Genomic DNA, 16,972 nt, shown 5'->3' on the forward strand with positions numbered 1-16,972 from the left:
AACTTAATTTTTTGCATTGCCTTTCTCGAAAAACATCTGTGGGCTGTCGGTATAACTAAACTGTGGCTTATAGACGTCAAAATCTGATTGACAGCAGAATTAGCAGTGCTTTCGGTGTGTTGGCAACAACAAATATCCTTCGGTGTAGATAACTTGCCGTGCTGTAAATTTAACTTCCAGCCCGAGAACGAGCGATATTCATTAACCAAAAATGCCTACCGTCGGTGTGAAACGTGACTTATTGTTCAAGGCTCTTGGTAAAACATACAGTTAGTATCGAAATTCATGTGAACCGGACGAGCAAGAAGGTTATGTGTCGTGTAATACTCTGCCGGATGCCGGTTCATGTATAATTTACAGCTGATGATGAATTCCAAAAATTATGCTTCGAGTTTGGCCTGGAGCTGGACGAGATCACGACGGAAAAGCAGATGATCACCAAGGAACAGGGTCAGGTGGAAGCCGCCAAGGATGCATCGGAGGAAATAATCTATCGTATTGACATTCCTGCCAACCGGTACGATCTGCTCTGTTTAGAAGGACTGGTAATGGGGTTGCAGGTGTTCCTTGGAAAGTAAGCATGATCATTGGTCACAAAATATGAAGCTCGTACATAAACCAAACGTTTATAAATTTTAGACTCAAGTTTCCCAGATTCACCAAGGTCGGACCAGCCGGCAAGGGTTCGGCACCGCAAAAGATGATCGTTACGAAATCTACTGCATTAATACGTCCATTCGCGGTAGCGGCCGTCCTACGTGATATTACCTTCACGAAGGATTCGTACGACAGTTTCATCGATCTGCAGGATAAACTTCATCAAAACATATGCCGTAAGCGTGCACTGGTCGCAATCGGAACGCACGATCTAGACACCCTGCAGGGACCGTTCACATACGATGCTAAGCCGCCGAAAGACATTAGCTTCGTGCCGCTGAACCAGGACAAAGCGATGAATGGTGAGCAGCTGATGGAGTTCTACTCGACGCACGCCCAGCTGAAGGCATACCTTCCCATCATCCGTGACTCCCCTGTGTATCCGGTGATTTACGATGCGAAGGGTGTGGTATTATCGCTACCACCGATCATCAATGGCGACCATTCGAAGATTTCGCTGCAAACGAAAAACGTGTTCATCGAGTGCACTGCAACCGATTTGACCAAGGCGCGCATCGTACTCGATACGCTTGTATGCATGTTTTCCACGCACTGTGCGAAACAATTTACCGTCGAGTACTGTGATGTCGTATCGGCAAGCGGTGAAACTAAGCAGTATCCGGATCTTGCCTTTCGGAAGGAAACGATTTCAGTGTCCAAGACAAACGCGTACATCGGGTTGAATGAATCGGCAGAGAACATGACGACGCTGCTGAACCGATTGCTTCCGACCAAGCAAACCGATCCGGACACGTTGGAAGTGGAAATTCCACCCACGCGGCACGATATGCTGCACGTGTGTGACATTTACGAAGATGTAGCCATCGCCTATGGGTACAATCGTATCCCGAAAACGCTGCCGGCCAAGATGCACATTGCGAAGCAGTACCCGTTGAACAAGCTGACCGAACAACTGCGGGAACAGATTGCACAGGCAGGCTTTACGGAAGGGCTGACATTTACGCTCTGCTCACGAGACGATATTGCGGTCAAGATGAATGCAAGCATCGATCACATCCCGGCAGTGCACATTGCCAACCCGAAGACGCTGGAATTCGAAGTGGTCCGTACGACGCTAATACCGGGTTTGTTAAAAACACTCGCAGCCAATCGCAAAATGCCTCTTCCGCTGAAGCTTTTTGAGGTGTCGGATGTTGTGCTGGCGGATAGCAAATCGGAAGTCGGTGCCAAGAATGAACGTCGGGTGTGTGCGGTAAACTGTAATAAGACGGCCGGGTTCGAGGTGGTGCACGGATTGTTGGACCGTGTGATGCAGCTGCTGGAAGTACCGTGGGATAGGACGAACGGATACTATCTGCAGGCATGCGATGATCCGGCCTACTTCCCGGGCCGTTGTGCTGCGGTCCTTTACAAGGGCACGGAAATTGGACGGATTGGTGTGCTGCATCCGACGGTGTTGCAAGCGTTCGAGCTTACTACGCCGTGTTCGGTAGTAGAGTTCAATATGGAATATTTTGTCTAGAACGGTTCGTTTGATCGGAAATAAAACTCTTTGCCCAGTTTGTACGCTTCTTGCAAAGTTATTTACCGTTTATTCTTAGAAAACCATACACTGACAGTTTGACGGAAAATTCTCTTAGCTGGGTTGTACTGGACACCGTACCAAGCAGCTGCTTTTTGCGATCGACACTATTGCTAATGATGGCGGAACATCCGGGGCCGGTTCCAACGAGTTGTACGTAGCTGATTTCTTCGTTTTGTAGCGGGCTAACACGATAATCAAGCTCCATTTCAATTATTTGTTCCACATCCAGCGGGCCTTTCGAGATGGTGATATTGTGCAGCAATTGTTCCCCTTAAATCAGTACCAATAATTAGCGACCCGATACGTTGGATTGCATATAAAACCGCTCACTTACCGGTAATTTGTTCGCCTATTTTAATGTTGCAGTTTGCTTTGCAACCGATCACACTGAGAAGTGGTAGAAAGGTAACTACAATCGTATAGCTCTGCATTGCATGTCAGAGTTTGCTGTAACGTGTCCGGAAGGAAACAAAAACTGGTATCGAACTGGTTCGAGCCACGACGATGTAGTGTTCCGTGTGAGTCATTTTATCAATTCTCGGTTGCTCGTTATCAGTAGCTAGCTGTGAATAGTAGCTATCTATGTGGTTATATTTCATCTTCCTGAGATAACGTTTGTTATTGGCAATGGAAGCAATATAACCTCGAAACCAAAAACCAAGCTAAACGGCGAAGCACGTTGAACCGCAAGTAGAAACCACAGCTCCATTATCAAATATTATGTGAGAAAAGGGATATAGACTTTTGTATATTTTCAACAGATTATTTTTCTTACATGCAAAATGGCCAACTTTCGGTACATATCACAGATGCACCCTACTCCATTACTTCTCCAAAGCTTCCGTCTTATAGAGGTCCGTTCGGCGTTGGCTGAATATCGGAATTTGTGCCCGCACTTCATCCACCGTCTGGAGATTCACGTCCGCAATTACCGTTGCCTCGTCTTCGTTCGCCTCGGTGATAACCTTTGCCCACGGATCGACCACCATCGAGTGGCCCCAGGCCACGTATCCTGCTGATGCGTCGCGTGCCGGTGAAATTGTTGCCACGTACGATTGCGTATCGTTCGCACGGCCCCGTGCAAGCAACTCCCAATGCAACGGTCCCGTCTTCATGTTGAATGCACCCGGGTAGATTAACATATCGCAACCCTGATTGCGGTAAAGCCGTGCCAGCTCGTCAAATCGTATATCGTAGCAAATGCCGATGCCAATTTTTGCACCCTCGATGGACACCGTCGCTAGGTTGCTGCCACCCGTCAGGACGTCCGACTCGCGGAAAGTGATCCCGCCCGGTATATTAATGTCGAAAAGATGAATTTTACGGTACGTTGCCATTAGGGCACCTTCTGGCGACCATACGGTGCAGGTGTTGTACAGTTTGTTATCCAATGTACATTTCTCCGGAATGGTGCCACCGATCAGGTAGATGCCGAGTTCTTTCGCGATCGCGGCCAGGCTGCGGCTTGTTTCACCGGTAGGAATTTCTTCTGCGTACGCATGAAAGTGTTGCGTTCCGTATGGCGAATTGAAACATTCGGGCAGAGCTACCACGCGGGCACCTTTCTCCGCCACAGCAAAGCGTATTTTCGATAGAGCGTTTTCGATGTTTTGTGCCTTGCTTGTACCAACCTTCAACTGTAGCAAGGCAATGCGAAACCCAGCTGCGACTAAAGATTGCGCATTTAATACAAATAAACTAGTTGTAAATCTTTTTTGCTTACCGCGAGCCATCGTGTTCATGTGGTATCGTGAAGAAGGGAAACAAATCTGGAAACGTTGTCTTTCCTATATAATAAGATAATCAGAACGAAAAAAGCACATCCTATTTGTGTCTGGTCTTTGATTGTACAGTCTTATCACTGCGGGATTATGTAGATGCGGGATCTATACGGGGGATACGTAGGAATACGTATTACACAAAATAAACAAACCTTTGTAAAGACTCAATTCTGGAATGGTTTTCCGCTTATCACGATTTAAAATATCAGGAAGCTTTTCCAAAGTTAGAAAAGACTAACTTTAGAAAGAAGGAGATTATAGGCTTTTAATTTGAAACACAAGTGCACTGATAAAATGTAAAATTTTGCTTAAATACACCTATCAGCTGGTTTTCAAACAATTGTTCCGAATGTTGTTGCTGTTGATAACGACAAAATACCCGACGAACGAAATTTTGACAACTGCCGACATACGGTTTGTTGACAAACGAATAGAATGACAGTTGTATAACGTATTATATTAGTATTTGTTAAGTTTTTCAGATGGTTTGGATTACTTTCTTTGCTGTTAATGTAAAACATTTAATTCACGCATTATTGTGGGAGTGTTGATGAGGATTGATTGAGGAATAATATCAGCAGAAATTGAATAATATGTGAAAAAGAAAAACTTCATGTGAATTGTTGGAGAAGTTGCTGCATGAGTTGCATGTGAGTCCATGGGCTACCACTTCAGGGGACGCTGCTTTAGTGGATTCAAGTAGGACTTGGTGCTGCATTGAAACTGTTAACTACGGTAAACAGATTATTTTAGCTCTCCTATTCTTCTCTCATCCTGGTTTGAGAATATGGAATGTTATTAAGATTTTTCAAATCCTAGTTCATATGAAGTTGCGGTGATGCGACAAAAGTAATTGCTAGCAAAGCCGGATAGGGAGTCGGTGGATCAAGTTGATGAATGGTCCTTCTTTGGTATTAAAATTCAATATTCAAGCAGAATTACTCACTTCACAAAGAAAACTATGCTATAAAATTATGCAAGGTTCCTCGCTTTATAACGACATGGTTGTATGAGGTATGATAGAATCTTATAAAAATCACTTACATATTTTTATACATCACTTGTATATTCATTTAGAATGATAATAGACACTGATTAGTCGCATGTGACCATGACTTCTGTTCGCAATAGCTATGAAAACATCACACCCATGATTCGTTGCATCTGCATCATTAGACTATTACAAAAGAGTATGTTTTTATTCATTATCAGTAAACCGAAAAAAGTGGCAACTGTACCATACGAAAGATGATTTAACATTTGATCTTCTTAAACCGAACGTTGCACACAATATAGCAAAAAGATGATCATAACACTAAGGAAAAACAAAAAAAAAAGGAACACACACAATCATCGTGCCGTCGCGATCATCATGGCGTGATTCGCAATCGCAAATCGCGATGATCGCGGAATGGCGTTTCAGACAGAACAGCCGACCTTCAGCTCGTATAGATCGGTTCGCTTCTGGTCGAACACCGGTATCCGTTGGCGCACGACGGACAGCTCCTTCAGCACCAGATCCGCCACTACGATTTCTTGAAACTCGGTAGCCCGCTGGATCACGCGGCCCCAAGGATCGACCACAAGCGAATGGCCGTACGGTATAAGCTTGGCGTGTGTATCCCGCGCAGGTGAACAGAATGCCACAAACGTTTGATTGTCCAGCGCACGTGCCTTGGCCAGCAGCTCCCAGTGCTGCTCCCCGGTCGGTACATCACAGACCGCGGGGTAGATCAGCAAATCGCAGCCCATCGAACGATAGGCAGTGGCAAACTCGGCGAACCGCATATCCCAACAAATGCCCAGCCCGATGCGCGTTTCGCCAACGGTAAACGTGGCGTACTTGTCACCGGGTGTGAAAAGTTTCGTTTCTGCTACCGTCGTCTTGCCGCTGAGGCTCGAATCGCACAGATGCACCTGAAAACAGATAAGAAACAGATTCCAGAACACTGCTAGCTGTGGGAGTCGATGGGACATTACCTTCCGATATGTTGCCACAAGATCACCTTCCGGACCCCAAACGGTACAGGTGTTGTAGAGCCGTCCGCTAAACGATTCGACGATAGAACCACCAACGACGTGTACACCGAAATCGCGGGCAGCATTCGACAGTGCGCGACATGTTTCACCACTCGGAATCTCCTCGGCCACGTCCTGCAACGAGTCGGCCGTGTACGGTGCGTTAAAACACTCCGGTAGCACGACGACATTCGCCTCCTTTTCCTTCTTTGCGATGCGTATAAGATCGATTGCATTCTTAAGGTTCTTCTCCTTCGAACCAACCACCCGCAGCTGTACGAGCGCGATCTTGATCGTCATTTTGGCAGCACCGATATGGGAATGCAACAACAATCTGCTATTGCAGTGTGGTTCCCGGGGTCAGAATTTAGCGTACACTGCACTTTACGGCTCACGAACTACTGCTTTGGCGGCTACTCACGGTCAAGTGCGTTCCCGAACTGCTGCTGCACCTTGCACGCTCGGAACACCATCTGTTCCGCGGACAGGGTGTCGATTGTACTGATGCTGGTATCAGCTATCAAGCTGCCTGTTTGACCCCCGGAAACCATACGGCGACCGGGTGACCGGTTACGGACAGAGATTTGTTTTGACGTTACGCACGATGGCCGTACAGCTGTTTATTGCTGAGGTCTGTCGATAAGCGAAGTTCCTACCGAACGAGATGAGCGAGATGAGATGGATGGTGGATGAAAAAGAAACAAAACGAAAACTACAGAATGACAAAGCCATGATCGATTACCGAGCGCATAAACGTGTCGAATTGTTTCGATGTCATCAATTAACACTAGCGTTACCGATTGGGGTCGTTTTGCGGGTTTTAGTTTTGGTTATTGGTCATTTTTTATTGCACAGGTAATAATTAAATGCCACTAATCGACCAATTACAATCACTTTGCAATCTCTCAAGCGGATCCATCAATCGTATGTGTTGCGATAACAAAATACAAACTGCATCAGTCTTCCTCTGCATGCACCAAACGTTGGGAAGTATTTAAAAAATAAGTTTTCCAGTTGTTCAATGTAAGTTCAGAAGGTTTGTTTCAGCTTTTAGCTACGAAATCCCAAGGTTTAAGGTTTGAGTATTGTTTGCATGATGATTAATTGCGATCTTTAGCATTTGTTTTCCACGAGGCGTCGATGCAATCGGTTACGCCCGATAGGTAGTCTTTGTTTGGCGTTGCAAAGCAATTATAGTGATGCTGAGCGAATATTCAATACCGATCGACTCCGACAAGAGCATTGAAGAAAAGATACGCGCTAGAGTGCTGGCTGTCAACCGATCTTTCTGTAGTCTGAGGAAAGTTCCACTCAGAACACCTGTCGCAACGTTCGAAGTTGGGATTCTATAGAATCTCCATAGTTCTGGTACGCACATACACCTCTGAGGCATGGTCTTAGTCCAACACTCAGGAGATCTCTTAACCGCGTTTGAGAAGTTAATGCTCTACGAGCTGTACAATGAATTAGACACGTCATGCTCCGGTGTCATGTCATGAGAATAACACCGGACGATCCAAGAGTTTGAAAAGTCTGAGACAGAGGACAGATGAGGCGTTTGAACGGTAGGTTCAAATTGAGATGGTGAGATGGCGTTGATGCGTCCGCCAGATAGGGTGGGATATTGGATAGTTAGACGACGGAAGTGGACCGGATTAGAGATCTTCTGCAGCATACCATACGAAGCAGTTGAAACAGCTGATAAGTAAGTAGGTATGAGCGACTATTCCAGCACTGAATATTTCCATTTTCTTCATAGGAGGTTGGTAGTTTGCTTAAATAGAGTACATTGCTTGCAGCTTTGATTGCCTTTTGCAAATTATTTCGCTCTTGTTGCAGTATGTTTTTCTTTTCAAATGATAATCGAACGATTTCATACAAGCCCTTTCGTAAATGGCATACGCTTCCCGGAATCGATCGTCACTCTTATCATATTGGTAGCAACCCGGTCAACCTTTGCCACCGCCGAGCTACTCATTTTGCTCTCGGTGGTGTGATGGTGTTGACACGTTAGCAAATTTAGTGCATCGGAATGGTTCGATATCGATAAGCCACCGATGTGTGGCTTGATTGGAGCTTTTATATAAAGCGCTAGCAAAGATAGGTGAGCAGCAGTTGATCAGGAACCATCATTCCGGTATTGCCGATCAGTTCGTGCATTTTGTACAGAAATGTCTACCCTGCGTGTTGCTTTGGTGCAGTTGTACGGCCGTCCAACGAAGAAGGAATGCATCGCGAATGCGATCGCACAGATTCGGCTAGCGAAGGATCGCGGAGCGCGGTTGATCATCCTGCCGGAGTGCTTCAACTCACCGTACAGTACGTCCGAATTTGGACGCCATGCCGAGGAGATACCGCGTGGTGAAACAAGCCAAGCACTGGCCAAGGTAGCTGCCGAGCTGGGTGTATATCTGGTCGGTGGAACATACCCGGAACGTGATGGCACTAAACTGTACAACACCTGCCCGGTGTTTGGCCCGAAGGGAGAACTGTTGTGCAAGTACCGGAAGATGCATCTCTTCGACATAGATATCCCTGGCCGGTGCACTTTCCAGGAATCGTCCGCCCTGGCCGCAGGTGATCGTTTCGCCACGTTTTCCATCGGCACGCTGAAGATTGGGCTTGGCATTTGTTGGGACAAGCGGTTCCCCGAGTTGACGGCGTGCTATCGCGAGCTTGGCTGCGATATGATGATCTTCCCGTCGGCGTTCGATCCGTACACTGGACCACTGCACTGGGATCTGCTGGGACGCGCGAGAGCCCTGGACAATCAGATGTTTGTGGCGCTGGTGTCGCCGGCGCGGGATCCAACGACCGACTACGTTGCGTACGGGTATTCTTTGCTGTGCGATCCTTGGGGTCGGGTGCTGTGCCGGGCAAAGGAAGGTCAGGAACTGCTAGTCACGGACATCGATCTTAAGCTGTGCGATGAGATTAAACAACAGATACCGATCCTACGACAAAAGCGTACCGACATTTACGAACTAAAGGCTAGGAAGTGAGCAATTTTATTTGGACCAGATGTGTTTTTTTTTCTTCTTATGCCATACCACTTAGTCCACTTAATGGGCAATAACGAGCCACTAAATAAATCTTAACAATCATGCCTTACTACCACGAACTGCGAATTAACTCAACCGCACCCTTGTCTTGGGGCTTTTTTCCGATAACAAACAAAAGGGAAAAGTGTTTGTGCTTCTTGTCCTGCAATTCTTTCCACTACGGCGAACACGGATCACAACCCATCCGTGACGAAATGGCATTGAAATGAAAGGCACAAAAGGGGAAAAGATCACTGCCACCTGATCAGCGCAGGCAATGATGCAAAGAGAGAGAGAGAGAGGGGGAGGGGGGAAGGAAACACTATTCATGTAATTAGCAATTTAATAGTTGTTTTATTCACATTTTGCTACGTAGCTTAAATTCCGGTGCAGTTACCTTCGGGGTACCGTTTGCGATCAGGGCTACCGGACTATCTTCGACACGGGGAGAGACAGCGGCGTGTGCCACGGAGTGCAGCACCGGTCGCTAAACGCCGAAGTGTAAATAAACATCTATGGCACGGAGCGAGAGCCTAAGGATCGGTTGCGTTACATGATCGGTTACAGAAAGATAATACACTCAAAACACTCGCACGCAGAAAAAAATGTTGTACATGTACGTAAATTACAGAGAGACAATTCGCGACCGCACCGCCTGTTTGCCGGATGACGAGAATGCGACATCTTAAAGCCTAAAGCAAATTTTGCCTGCCGATTTACGCCTATTTACGTTCGTACAGCACCGGAAATGCGCGATCCTCCGCCGGTTGGAGCCAGTTTTCTTTGGAATAGTCACAGTCTTCGGTTTCGATCACGTGGAAGGTGTACGCGTGCCGGCTACGTTCGGATTTGTTTGCCTCGCTCCGGTGCACGACCTGGCTGTGGATGAGGACGCATGAACCGGCCTTTACCGGTACGGCGACAAAGTTGGACTGCGGGTAGAGCGGTGCCGGTCGATCGTAGACGAGCAGTTCGTCGGCATTTTTGTCCGGATTGCGGATCCATCTGTGGGAAACGGAAGAACAGTGGGTGAGATCGATGCAGCGTTTTACACAGTGCACATCAAAACATTCCAAATGGACATGAATAATGTGCGAACTATAAATCACTGGAGAAGATGTGTTTTGTGAAATTGATATGATTTTTTATAGAATCTCGAAAGTATTACTTCTCATGAATCCTTGAAGTTTATAGTTTCTTGCTAGCTGTCAACATTGTTGGACATTCCAGAATCCTTTAAGATTCAATAATTCTTGGAGGCTTAGGAAATTTTTGAGATTCTAAAATCTTTGAAGAGTCTAGAATTCATGCAGGCTCAGGAAACTTCCGAGATTGAAGAGTCTAGAATTTCTTGAAGGGTCTAGAATTCTTGGCGATTTTAGATACCTTGTTATGGCGATTTATGATTCGTACAACACTCTCTACACTAAAGATGTATAAAAATGATTTTGTCTGAGGAGTTTTTGGAAAGTCATTGGTGCCTGGAGGCAAAAGATGCTGAGAAGATGTATGTCACCCATTATAACTTACCGCCGGTGGACACCGCTTTTGTGGGAACCTTTGATAAAGTGCAGACACCCGTTCTGCAGTGTGGCATCCTCGAGCGGTATCCAGAAACCGATCGTTGTGCTCGGTTCCGTGTAGAGGTAGGTGGCGTCCTGATGTGACTTTACCTCCCCGCCAATGCCCGGATTTTTGAAGATGTACATGCTCTGCGCGACGGCCGGTCGTCGGAATCCCAGCTGCCAGCATACTTCCTTCACGCGGTTCGAAAACGTGATCTCCTCGAATGCTGGATGTTCCGTGTGCAGGGCATGTCCCACCTTGTTCAGCGCAATCGATGGATCGACCAGCAGCTCACCGTTTTCACCGACGGCACCTTCCTCGAAGAAATATCGCACCTTGTCCGCACTGTCGAGGAAATACTGCTCCCGGCTTTGGGCCGATTTGCCGTCCGCGTTCGCGCTGAACACTTTCCGCTCCTCCTTCGGTGCATCCTTGTGGAGGTTCTGGCCATTCTTTAACAGATCTTGTATCTCGTCCGCTGTCAGAAAGTCATCGATCACGGCGAACCCATCTTCGCGGATCTGCGAACGGCACAGAGAGAGAGATAGAGAAAGAGAGAATAAGAAAATGGGTAGACACAGTGGTTAAGATCGTACAGTGTCGTACAAACATTCCTCAGCGCATGCCATCCGATTGGCGTCACGTGTCGCTCAAGTTCGACATTACTCATCGGTCGCGTGAGATAAAAGTGCGTCGTATATTTTACGAGTAGGACGGGGGGGGGGGGGGGGGGGGGTGACGCATCCTCGTCCCGTTGTTGTATAGCCATTCGCCCACCAGTCGGAAAAGCGATGACACACAGGCGAAACACAACCAACACAGCATAAGGAAACCATTCATGGCGCACGGAAGGACGCGCTTGATATGTTTTATTTTCTTCATCTTGCGTTGAGTACGTGTAAATTCAACTCCGCCAACCAACAAAGACACTCGCGGTTGGGTTAAAAATAACAAAAATCCGCTTAGTTCACGATCACCAGCTACAGCAACGCAACGCCACCCTCACCCAGAGGACGCCGATTCGCATCGTCTAATTTGGACGCGAAATGCCGGTGGTGGTATGTGTGTTCGTTGGGCGGGTTTTTTTTTTTGGGAGCGGCCAATATTTTTTGAACCAAAGCAGAAGATCATTTCGACTCTTTGCTTTGCGCTTGTATTTTGGTGGAGGAAGTTTGTGCCGCCATTGCATCATTGCACGCCGGTTGCATGAAACCGGCCGAGAACTGCATTCGGTGGGAAGATGGGGCCTCGTGTATGCGGATAATATTTTGTGTTATAATTAAAAAAAACACTGACAGAGAGGGAACTGAATTAAACAGCAGACGCAATGCCACAGGATGTGTTTGTTGGGGTTGCCTTTTAAGTGCATGAGTAAGAAGTAGAGCATACAAGAATGTGATTGTTTTCCCGTGAAGGTGATTTACAGCAACTGTGCAATGGTTAGTAATGGTACCGAATTGGAAAATGTGATGTTACGTTGCATTCCGTGTTCCGATATTTGTGGTATGTCATGGTTCCACAAATACTTTGATTATTCATTGCATTCGGCAAATTTTTCGAGGGAGCAAATATACTTCTTTGGACAAAATGTTTGTGATGTTATTTCTGATCTTTCGGTTAACATAGACTTTTACGTATCAAACTATTGCACTGAAATTCGACAGCATATCAACAACTAGTTTCGAAAGGAAATTCTATTCTTTACAATATTGATAAGCGCTTCAAATATAGATTATAAGAACAGCGATAAGATGTTTATGTTAGATAAGCTTTTGAAACACGATAGCGTTGTGACCTTTATGAAAGTATCATGTTTTGTCATCATATTTTGACGTTCCTTTTAGAGGTGCGTCACAAGAACTAAACGAGCCATAGATCCTGTATGGTCCGATCAGTTATTTTAAGTGCACCCCCAGGTTGAACTATATGCATGGGGACAGGTTGGCTGAATTGTGCGTTAAATGTAAAAGTAATTGAATAAGTTGTGAAGCAGGTTGAATGACGCACGTTGAACGGATTGTAACGCAGGTTGAACGGAGTGTAACGAAGGTGGAGCGACCTGGAACGGCAGGTTTAGCGAACTACCCGTCGAATATAGGAACACTTAGTGACCGGCCGGCCGACCGAGTGATCGATTTAGCGAACTGTAGGTTAATCGAACTATAGGAACGAGATAAAGTATGAGATACACATTTCTTGAAGAGCGGCAAAAGAACGAAAGATCTTTACCGTTCTTTCAGTTCTTCACAAAGAACGAACCGGTTCGCTCGATTTCATACAAAGCTAATGATTTACCCTAATTACTTTGAACACGATTTCGGAACGGTTCTCGCTTCTGGAGAACAACGGAATAACAATGAACATTGAATAACAATGTTTCATAGACAGGAAGTTGCATGTATATTGTTGTGCTTAATGAATCTTTTAAGAAGAGTCATTCATGTGAATTTTTAGTGAGGAGTCATTCAAATCAGGAATCGAATCTCAAAAGATTCATGACAATCAAAGATTCACGAGGTTCTTGAGGAAAGATCTTGAGGATTCTTGAATCATTGAAGTAGAGATTATGATTCATTCATTTAGGTCAAAAATGTTTTTTGATATACGAATCTTAATTAGATTCACCCAACACTAAGTACGTGTAATAAAGCAGAAATAGAACGTCACCAATATGTAATTTCGTAGCACACTGTGCGTCCTGAAATATAGGTAATCTTTGACATCTATGGCTGTGTATCCACAATGTAATACATATAATGATGAGTCGGGCTTACTGCACGTCTTTATTCGTTTGGTGATCAGAACAGAATAGAGCGCTGATTCTAATCTTTAGCAACCGCTTTCATCCATTTCACATTAAATGTTTTGCACAGTGAACTACCCCCTTAAGCAAAATAGACTATTAAAATCATTTCGACTTCCATTGGCAATGATTGTCGGTCAATTTGGCCGTCTCATACACAAACACAAGCGAAACAGCGATGCTTCATACCCGAAAGTGAATAAGTGGACAAGAATACATCTCCTCCCCATGCTGCGAATGATACCGACCCGCTGAACGAGTTCGACCACCATCAACGTCGAACACATGCTGAAGCCACCCACGCGACCATTCGCAAAACCGTTAGTTTTAGTTCGAATAAATAGAGTGAATCATGGACAGATCCAACCTTCCCACGTCCTAACGCGCTCCCCGATGTTGTCTAACAAGATCACACCCGATCACCATCCGATCGACATCCGGCAGCCTGTTGCGGTGATGAGTGTGAATGTGCGTGCGCATAAACCACCGCAGACGCAGCATCGCGCGGGACTGCGGCAGCGCGTGCAAGTGCGTGAAAATGCACACATATGGTGCGAAGGAAATATATTTTCACCTGCACGCTTCTCTTCACACCGAACCGGACCGGGACCGGACCGGGAAGTGGGTGGCGGGAAGGTGTTGTTTGCCGGTCCGTCTCATTGACTTATCCACCGGTCCGGCCAATGGCCATTGATGATGGGCTAGTTGTGTACGAGCGCGTGTGTCCGTACTTTTATTACCATTGTTGAAATCCATCTTGATCCATTTTCTTGACAGACCGGCGGTGGAAAAAAAAACCGCCTCTCGCAACGGTTTGTTGTTGTTGGTTGATATCTGGCGAGTTTTTGGGAAAGCCACAACGGTGAATGCATTTAGCGAGGCCGCGGTGCCGCGCGGTTGCCACTCAAAAGCGTCTCAAATGGCGGATGGCGAAAGCGCCGGAAACCGTTAGCAATGTGGCGTGGTGGTGGTGCGTTGGTAGGTGAGTTCATTAAAATTCAATTATTATTAACCCGTCAGCTGGCTTTGGGGTTGGCACGTTGAGGTGGGTGAGGCGGCGGTCCGGTTGAGGTTTGCCTTATACGGTCACACCCGGACCGGCTCAGTGATTCGGTCATCCGAAAAAGGAAAACCACTTTGCCGCAATTTTGTTGCATGTCGCCCATATGTGCATTGCTTTCTCACACCGATTGATCGACACGGATTGATTTTACGAAGAATGGGTGTTTTTTTTGTTTTGTTTGGCGAGGATTATGTCACTGGAGGTCGGACGGAAATGAGGCGTCCGAAAGGTGGCGAAAAGTGAAATGACAACAACTCGCGACATCAAGCACCTAATTTTAGCACTGTCCATTTAACGTGCCGGAATTCGTTGGGGACGGTGTTTTGTTGCTTTTTCGTGTGAGCAAGATTGAGAAACAACCATCAACCACCCCCTCCCAAACGGACCGCAGGGGTCAGTGAAACTGTCCGAAACATCTTCCAACGTACGTGATTTGTACTTTCAGGTGTTGGAATGTGGCAACGGTTGGTAAACCATTTCCACCCCACAAAATACCCAAATCGGTCCGCGGCACACCTTTCGCGTGGATTTTAAACTTTAATTCCTGCGCAATCAACTGCCGGCCGTAAAACGGCACGGTTTTCCACGGTTCCGTCCCTGGCCCGGCGGTTTTCCGTAAAATTGCACACGGTTTTCTAAATTTAGGTGCCTCAATCGTGAATGGGAAGATCACGGAAAAAGGGAGCACAAAGACTGGCAGGCCGGTCCGCCACACGGTTTCGCAATGCTTACCTGATCGATCAGAAGGTTCCTCATGATGGAAGAATTTCTAGAAGCTTTGCCTAGTCACTGAGGTCCGTCCAACACACTGGCGCTGATTGGCCGCACAATGACTATCTGCAGAACAACCCCCGGGGGCAACCACGGCCGTACGATCCGCGTTTTTGCTGGACGACCGTCCGCTTATCTTATCTCAGTCCTGGCTGCACGTCCACACCACCACACGCTTGGCCTTATCTATTGCTTTCGAACGCTTATCACAATGGCGTCGTGCCGAGCGCGCGGTCACTTATGATGCACGGTCCCACGAACTTACTATGCTGGGCATTCGAACAAAACTACACCGCGACAACGCTCGCTGGCACGGTTTTATGTTGGGCCACCATTCATGGACAAATGCGAGCAGTTTCGACAATTCTCGCTCACTCTCTCTCTCTGTTGCTCTCTGGGTCTCATTTCGCTTTGTTTACATTTTTGAATCACTCATGAGTGTGCCTGGTTGGGTAAGTTTATTTTCCTGCTGTTGCACTACAATTATTCACTGCTTTTTCGTGATTTGTTTTAAATACACTGTAAAAGAGTAACATTTTAGCTTTCTTTTAGTGTAGAAAGATTTTGATTGCACTTATTACTCTTGTTTGTTTGCCGAAAATTAGAGAAACATCCAAATCTCACGGCTGAAGTGTCGTGGACATCTTTTTACTGAGCTATATTGTATTTTAGACTTATTAAACATTAAATTACTGCAGCCACATACAGAAAAACAACAAAATAATTCCAGAAATACTGTGCAATTTTAACCTCACCATGACTTTCAAATATTCGGAAATGTAAAAAAAATATTAGTACAAAAATACAAACTGATAAAGAAGGGAAAATGATGAAACAAATGCAAAAAAGGTATATAAATACAAAAGCACATAAAGATTTACTATCGGTACACACATTGTAAAAACCCCTGCTCACTGTCGACTGCCGCACTCGAGAGAGCGATCACACCCTTTGCGCTGCGGGATGATAGTTTTTGCTCCTTGGCAGAACGATCAGCTCATCTGTCATGCGTAATTAACCATTCCACGCGATCTGCTGCAAACAAGTGAAAAGCTGCAATGCATTGGTGCATTCGGTTGGCTTTCAATCGGGGGTGCGCGTGAAAAAATGTGCAATAAAGCTGCAATTAATAAATGGGGGGTTTTTTTTTCTTCTCTCGTCCGCATAATGAAGAACGCATCCTGCTTTGTTTCCCTGCGCATGATTTATGCAAAACACATGCTTAAACACAATCTAACACTGTGTACGCAACAAGTGTTTTTTTTTAAACTGCTGTTGCTGCTAATTCCGTTGCGAAATCTCTCCGAGCGGATGCAGTGAGTGAAATTGGGGTTTTTTTTTGTTGGCGCGTTTCGTGGCACTCATACTCACGGGGGAGCCTGCACGAACTACAGGGTGACCTGAAACGGATTGATTTAGGTTGTAGCATAAAATGGTAGTTAAAATATTTATTTTTAATTATAAAACATGTAACGTGTTTTAGGGCTTCAACATACACAGCTTTAAAGCTTTTGTTGCCAAAATAAATCTGAATAAAAACAGGCTTTTCCCGAGTCACAGTTCTTTATACGTTACGAAGCAAATTAATAATTGATATTTTTACGTTTATTTCGACAATTAGAATGAAATTATACCAAAACTGTTTATAATATTAAAATGTAACGTATTTTTGGGAAAATTTGAAATTTGTATATAGGTATTTTAGCGGATCTGTCCCATAAGCTA

The 16,972-nt window shown here is 45.7% G+C and overlaps 6 protein-coding genes across 6 annotated transcripts; 2 read left to right on the plus strand and 4 right to left on the minus strand.

Moving 5' to 3' along the window:
• Nucleotides 1-211: 211 nt before the first annotated feature.
• On the plus strand, nt 212-2,140 carry LOC128707000 (phenylalanine--tRNA ligase beta subunit). Its single transcript, XM_053801943.1, has 3 exons — nt 212-269; nt 361-574; nt 640-2,140. The coding sequence occupies exons 1-3, from the start codon at nt 212-214 to the stop codon at nt 2,138-2,140; spliced, it is 1,773 nt and encodes a 590-aa protein (XP_053657918.1).
• A 58-nt stretch (nt 2,141-2,198) lies between these two features.
• LOC128717946 (uncharacterized) lies at nt 2,199-2,634 on the minus strand. Its single transcript, XM_053811622.1, has 2 exons — nt 2,538-2,634; nt 2,199-2,473 (listed from the first exon to the last, which is right to left on the minus strand). Exons 1-2 carry the CDS (start codon nt 2,632-2,634, stop codon nt 2,199-2,201), a joined length of 372 nt encoding a protein of 123 aa, XP_053667597.1.
• A 393-nt stretch (nt 2,635-3,027) lies between these two features.
• On the minus strand, nt 3,028-3,945 carry LOC128707173 (omega-amidase NIT2-like). The gene is made up of 2 exons (XM_053802121.1): nt 3,927-3,945; nt 3,028-3,866 (listed from the first exon to the last, which is right to left on the minus strand). Exons 1-2 carry the CDS (start codon nt 3,943-3,945, stop codon nt 3,028-3,030), a joined length of 858 nt encoding a protein of 285 aa, XP_053658096.1.
• Nucleotides 3,946-5,403: 1,458 nt separating this feature from the next.
• On the minus strand, nt 5,404-6,303 carry LOC128708440 (omega-amidase NIT2-like). Its single transcript, XM_053803417.1, has 2 exons — nt 5,965-6,303; nt 5,404-5,901 (listed from the first exon to the last, which is right to left on the minus strand). Exons 1-2 carry the CDS (start codon nt 6,301-6,303, stop codon nt 5,404-5,406), a joined length of 837 nt encoding a protein of 278 aa, XP_053659392.1.
• Nucleotides 6,304-8,174: 1,871 nt separating this feature from the next.
• On the plus strand, nt 8,175-9,005 carry LOC128709315 (omega-amidase NIT2-like). Its single transcript, XM_053804302.1, has one exon. The coding sequence runs from the start codon at nt 8,175-8,177 to the stop codon at nt 9,003-9,005; it is 831 nt and encodes a 276-aa protein (XP_053660277.1).
• A 761-nt stretch (nt 9,006-9,766) lies between these two features.
• On the minus strand, nt 9,767-15,232 carry LOC128706712 (uncharacterized). Its single transcript, XM_053801654.1, has 3 exons — nt 15,209-15,232; nt 10,575-11,131; nt 9,767-10,049 (listed from the first exon to the last, which is right to left on the minus strand). Exons 1-3 carry the CDS (start codon nt 15,230-15,232, stop codon nt 9,767-9,769), a joined length of 864 nt encoding a protein of 287 aa, XP_053657629.1.
• Nucleotides 15,233-16,972: the final 1,740 nt, after the last annotated feature.

The sequence above is a fragment of the Anopheles marshallii genome, chromosome 2, assembly GCF_943734725.1.
Source record: "Anopheles marshallii chromosome 2, idAnoMarsDA_429_01, whole genome shotgun sequence".
Taxonomy (NCBI): Eukaryota; Metazoa; Arthropoda; class Insecta; order Diptera; family Culicidae; genus Anopheles; species Anopheles marshallii.

What these genes read in the sequence shown, in the direction of transcription:
- LOC128707000 (XM_053801943.1), top strand. Translation starts at nt 212, where the DNA reads ATGCCTACCGTCGGTGTGAAACGTGACTTATTGTTCAAGGCTCTTGGT. An exon ending in GGCTCTTGGTAAAACATACA is followed by an intron (nt 270 to 360) that starts GTTAGTATCGAA and finishes TATAATTTACAG; the next exon opens with CTGATGATGAATTCCAAAAA. An exon ending in TTGCAGGTGTTCCTTGGAAA is followed by an intron (nt 575 to 639) that starts GTAAGCATGATC and finishes TATAAATTTTAG; the next exon opens with ACTCAAGTTTCCCAGATTCA.
- LOC128717946 (XM_053811622.1), bottom strand. Translation starts at nt 2,634, where the DNA reads ATGCAGAGCTATACGATTGTAGTTACCTTTCTACCACTTCTCAGTGTG. An exon ending in AATAGGCGAACAAATTACCG is followed by an intron (nt 2,474 to 2,537) that starts GTAAGTGAGCGG and finishes TACTGATTTAAG; the next exon opens with GGGAACAATTGCTGCACAAT.
- LOC128708440 (XM_053803417.1), bottom strand. Translation starts at nt 6,303, where the DNA reads ATGACGATCAAGATCGCGCTCGTACAGCTGCGGGTGGTTGGTTCGAAG. An exon ending in TTGTGGCAACATATCGGAAG is followed by an intron (nt 5,902 to 5,964) that starts GTAATGTCCCAT and finishes ATCTGTTTTCAG; the next exon opens with GTGCATCTGTGCGATTCGAG.
- LOC128709315 (XM_053804302.1), top strand. Translation starts at nt 8,175, where the DNA reads ATGTCTACCCTGCGTGTTGCTTTGGTGCAGTTGTACGGCCGTCCAACG.
- LOC128706712 (XM_053801654.1), bottom strand. Translation starts at nt 15,232, where the DNA reads ATGAGGAACCTTCTGATCGATCAG. An exon ending in GGAACCTTCTGATCGATCAG is followed by an intron (nt 11,132 to 15,208) that starts GTAAGCATTGCG and finishes TGCCGTTCGCAG; the next exon opens with ATCCGCGAAGATGGGTTCGC. An exon ending in AAAAGCGGTGTCCACCGGCG is followed by an intron (nt 10,050 to 10,574) that starts GTAAGTTATAAT and finishes CGTTTCCCACAG; the next exon opens with ATGGATCCGCAATCCGGACA.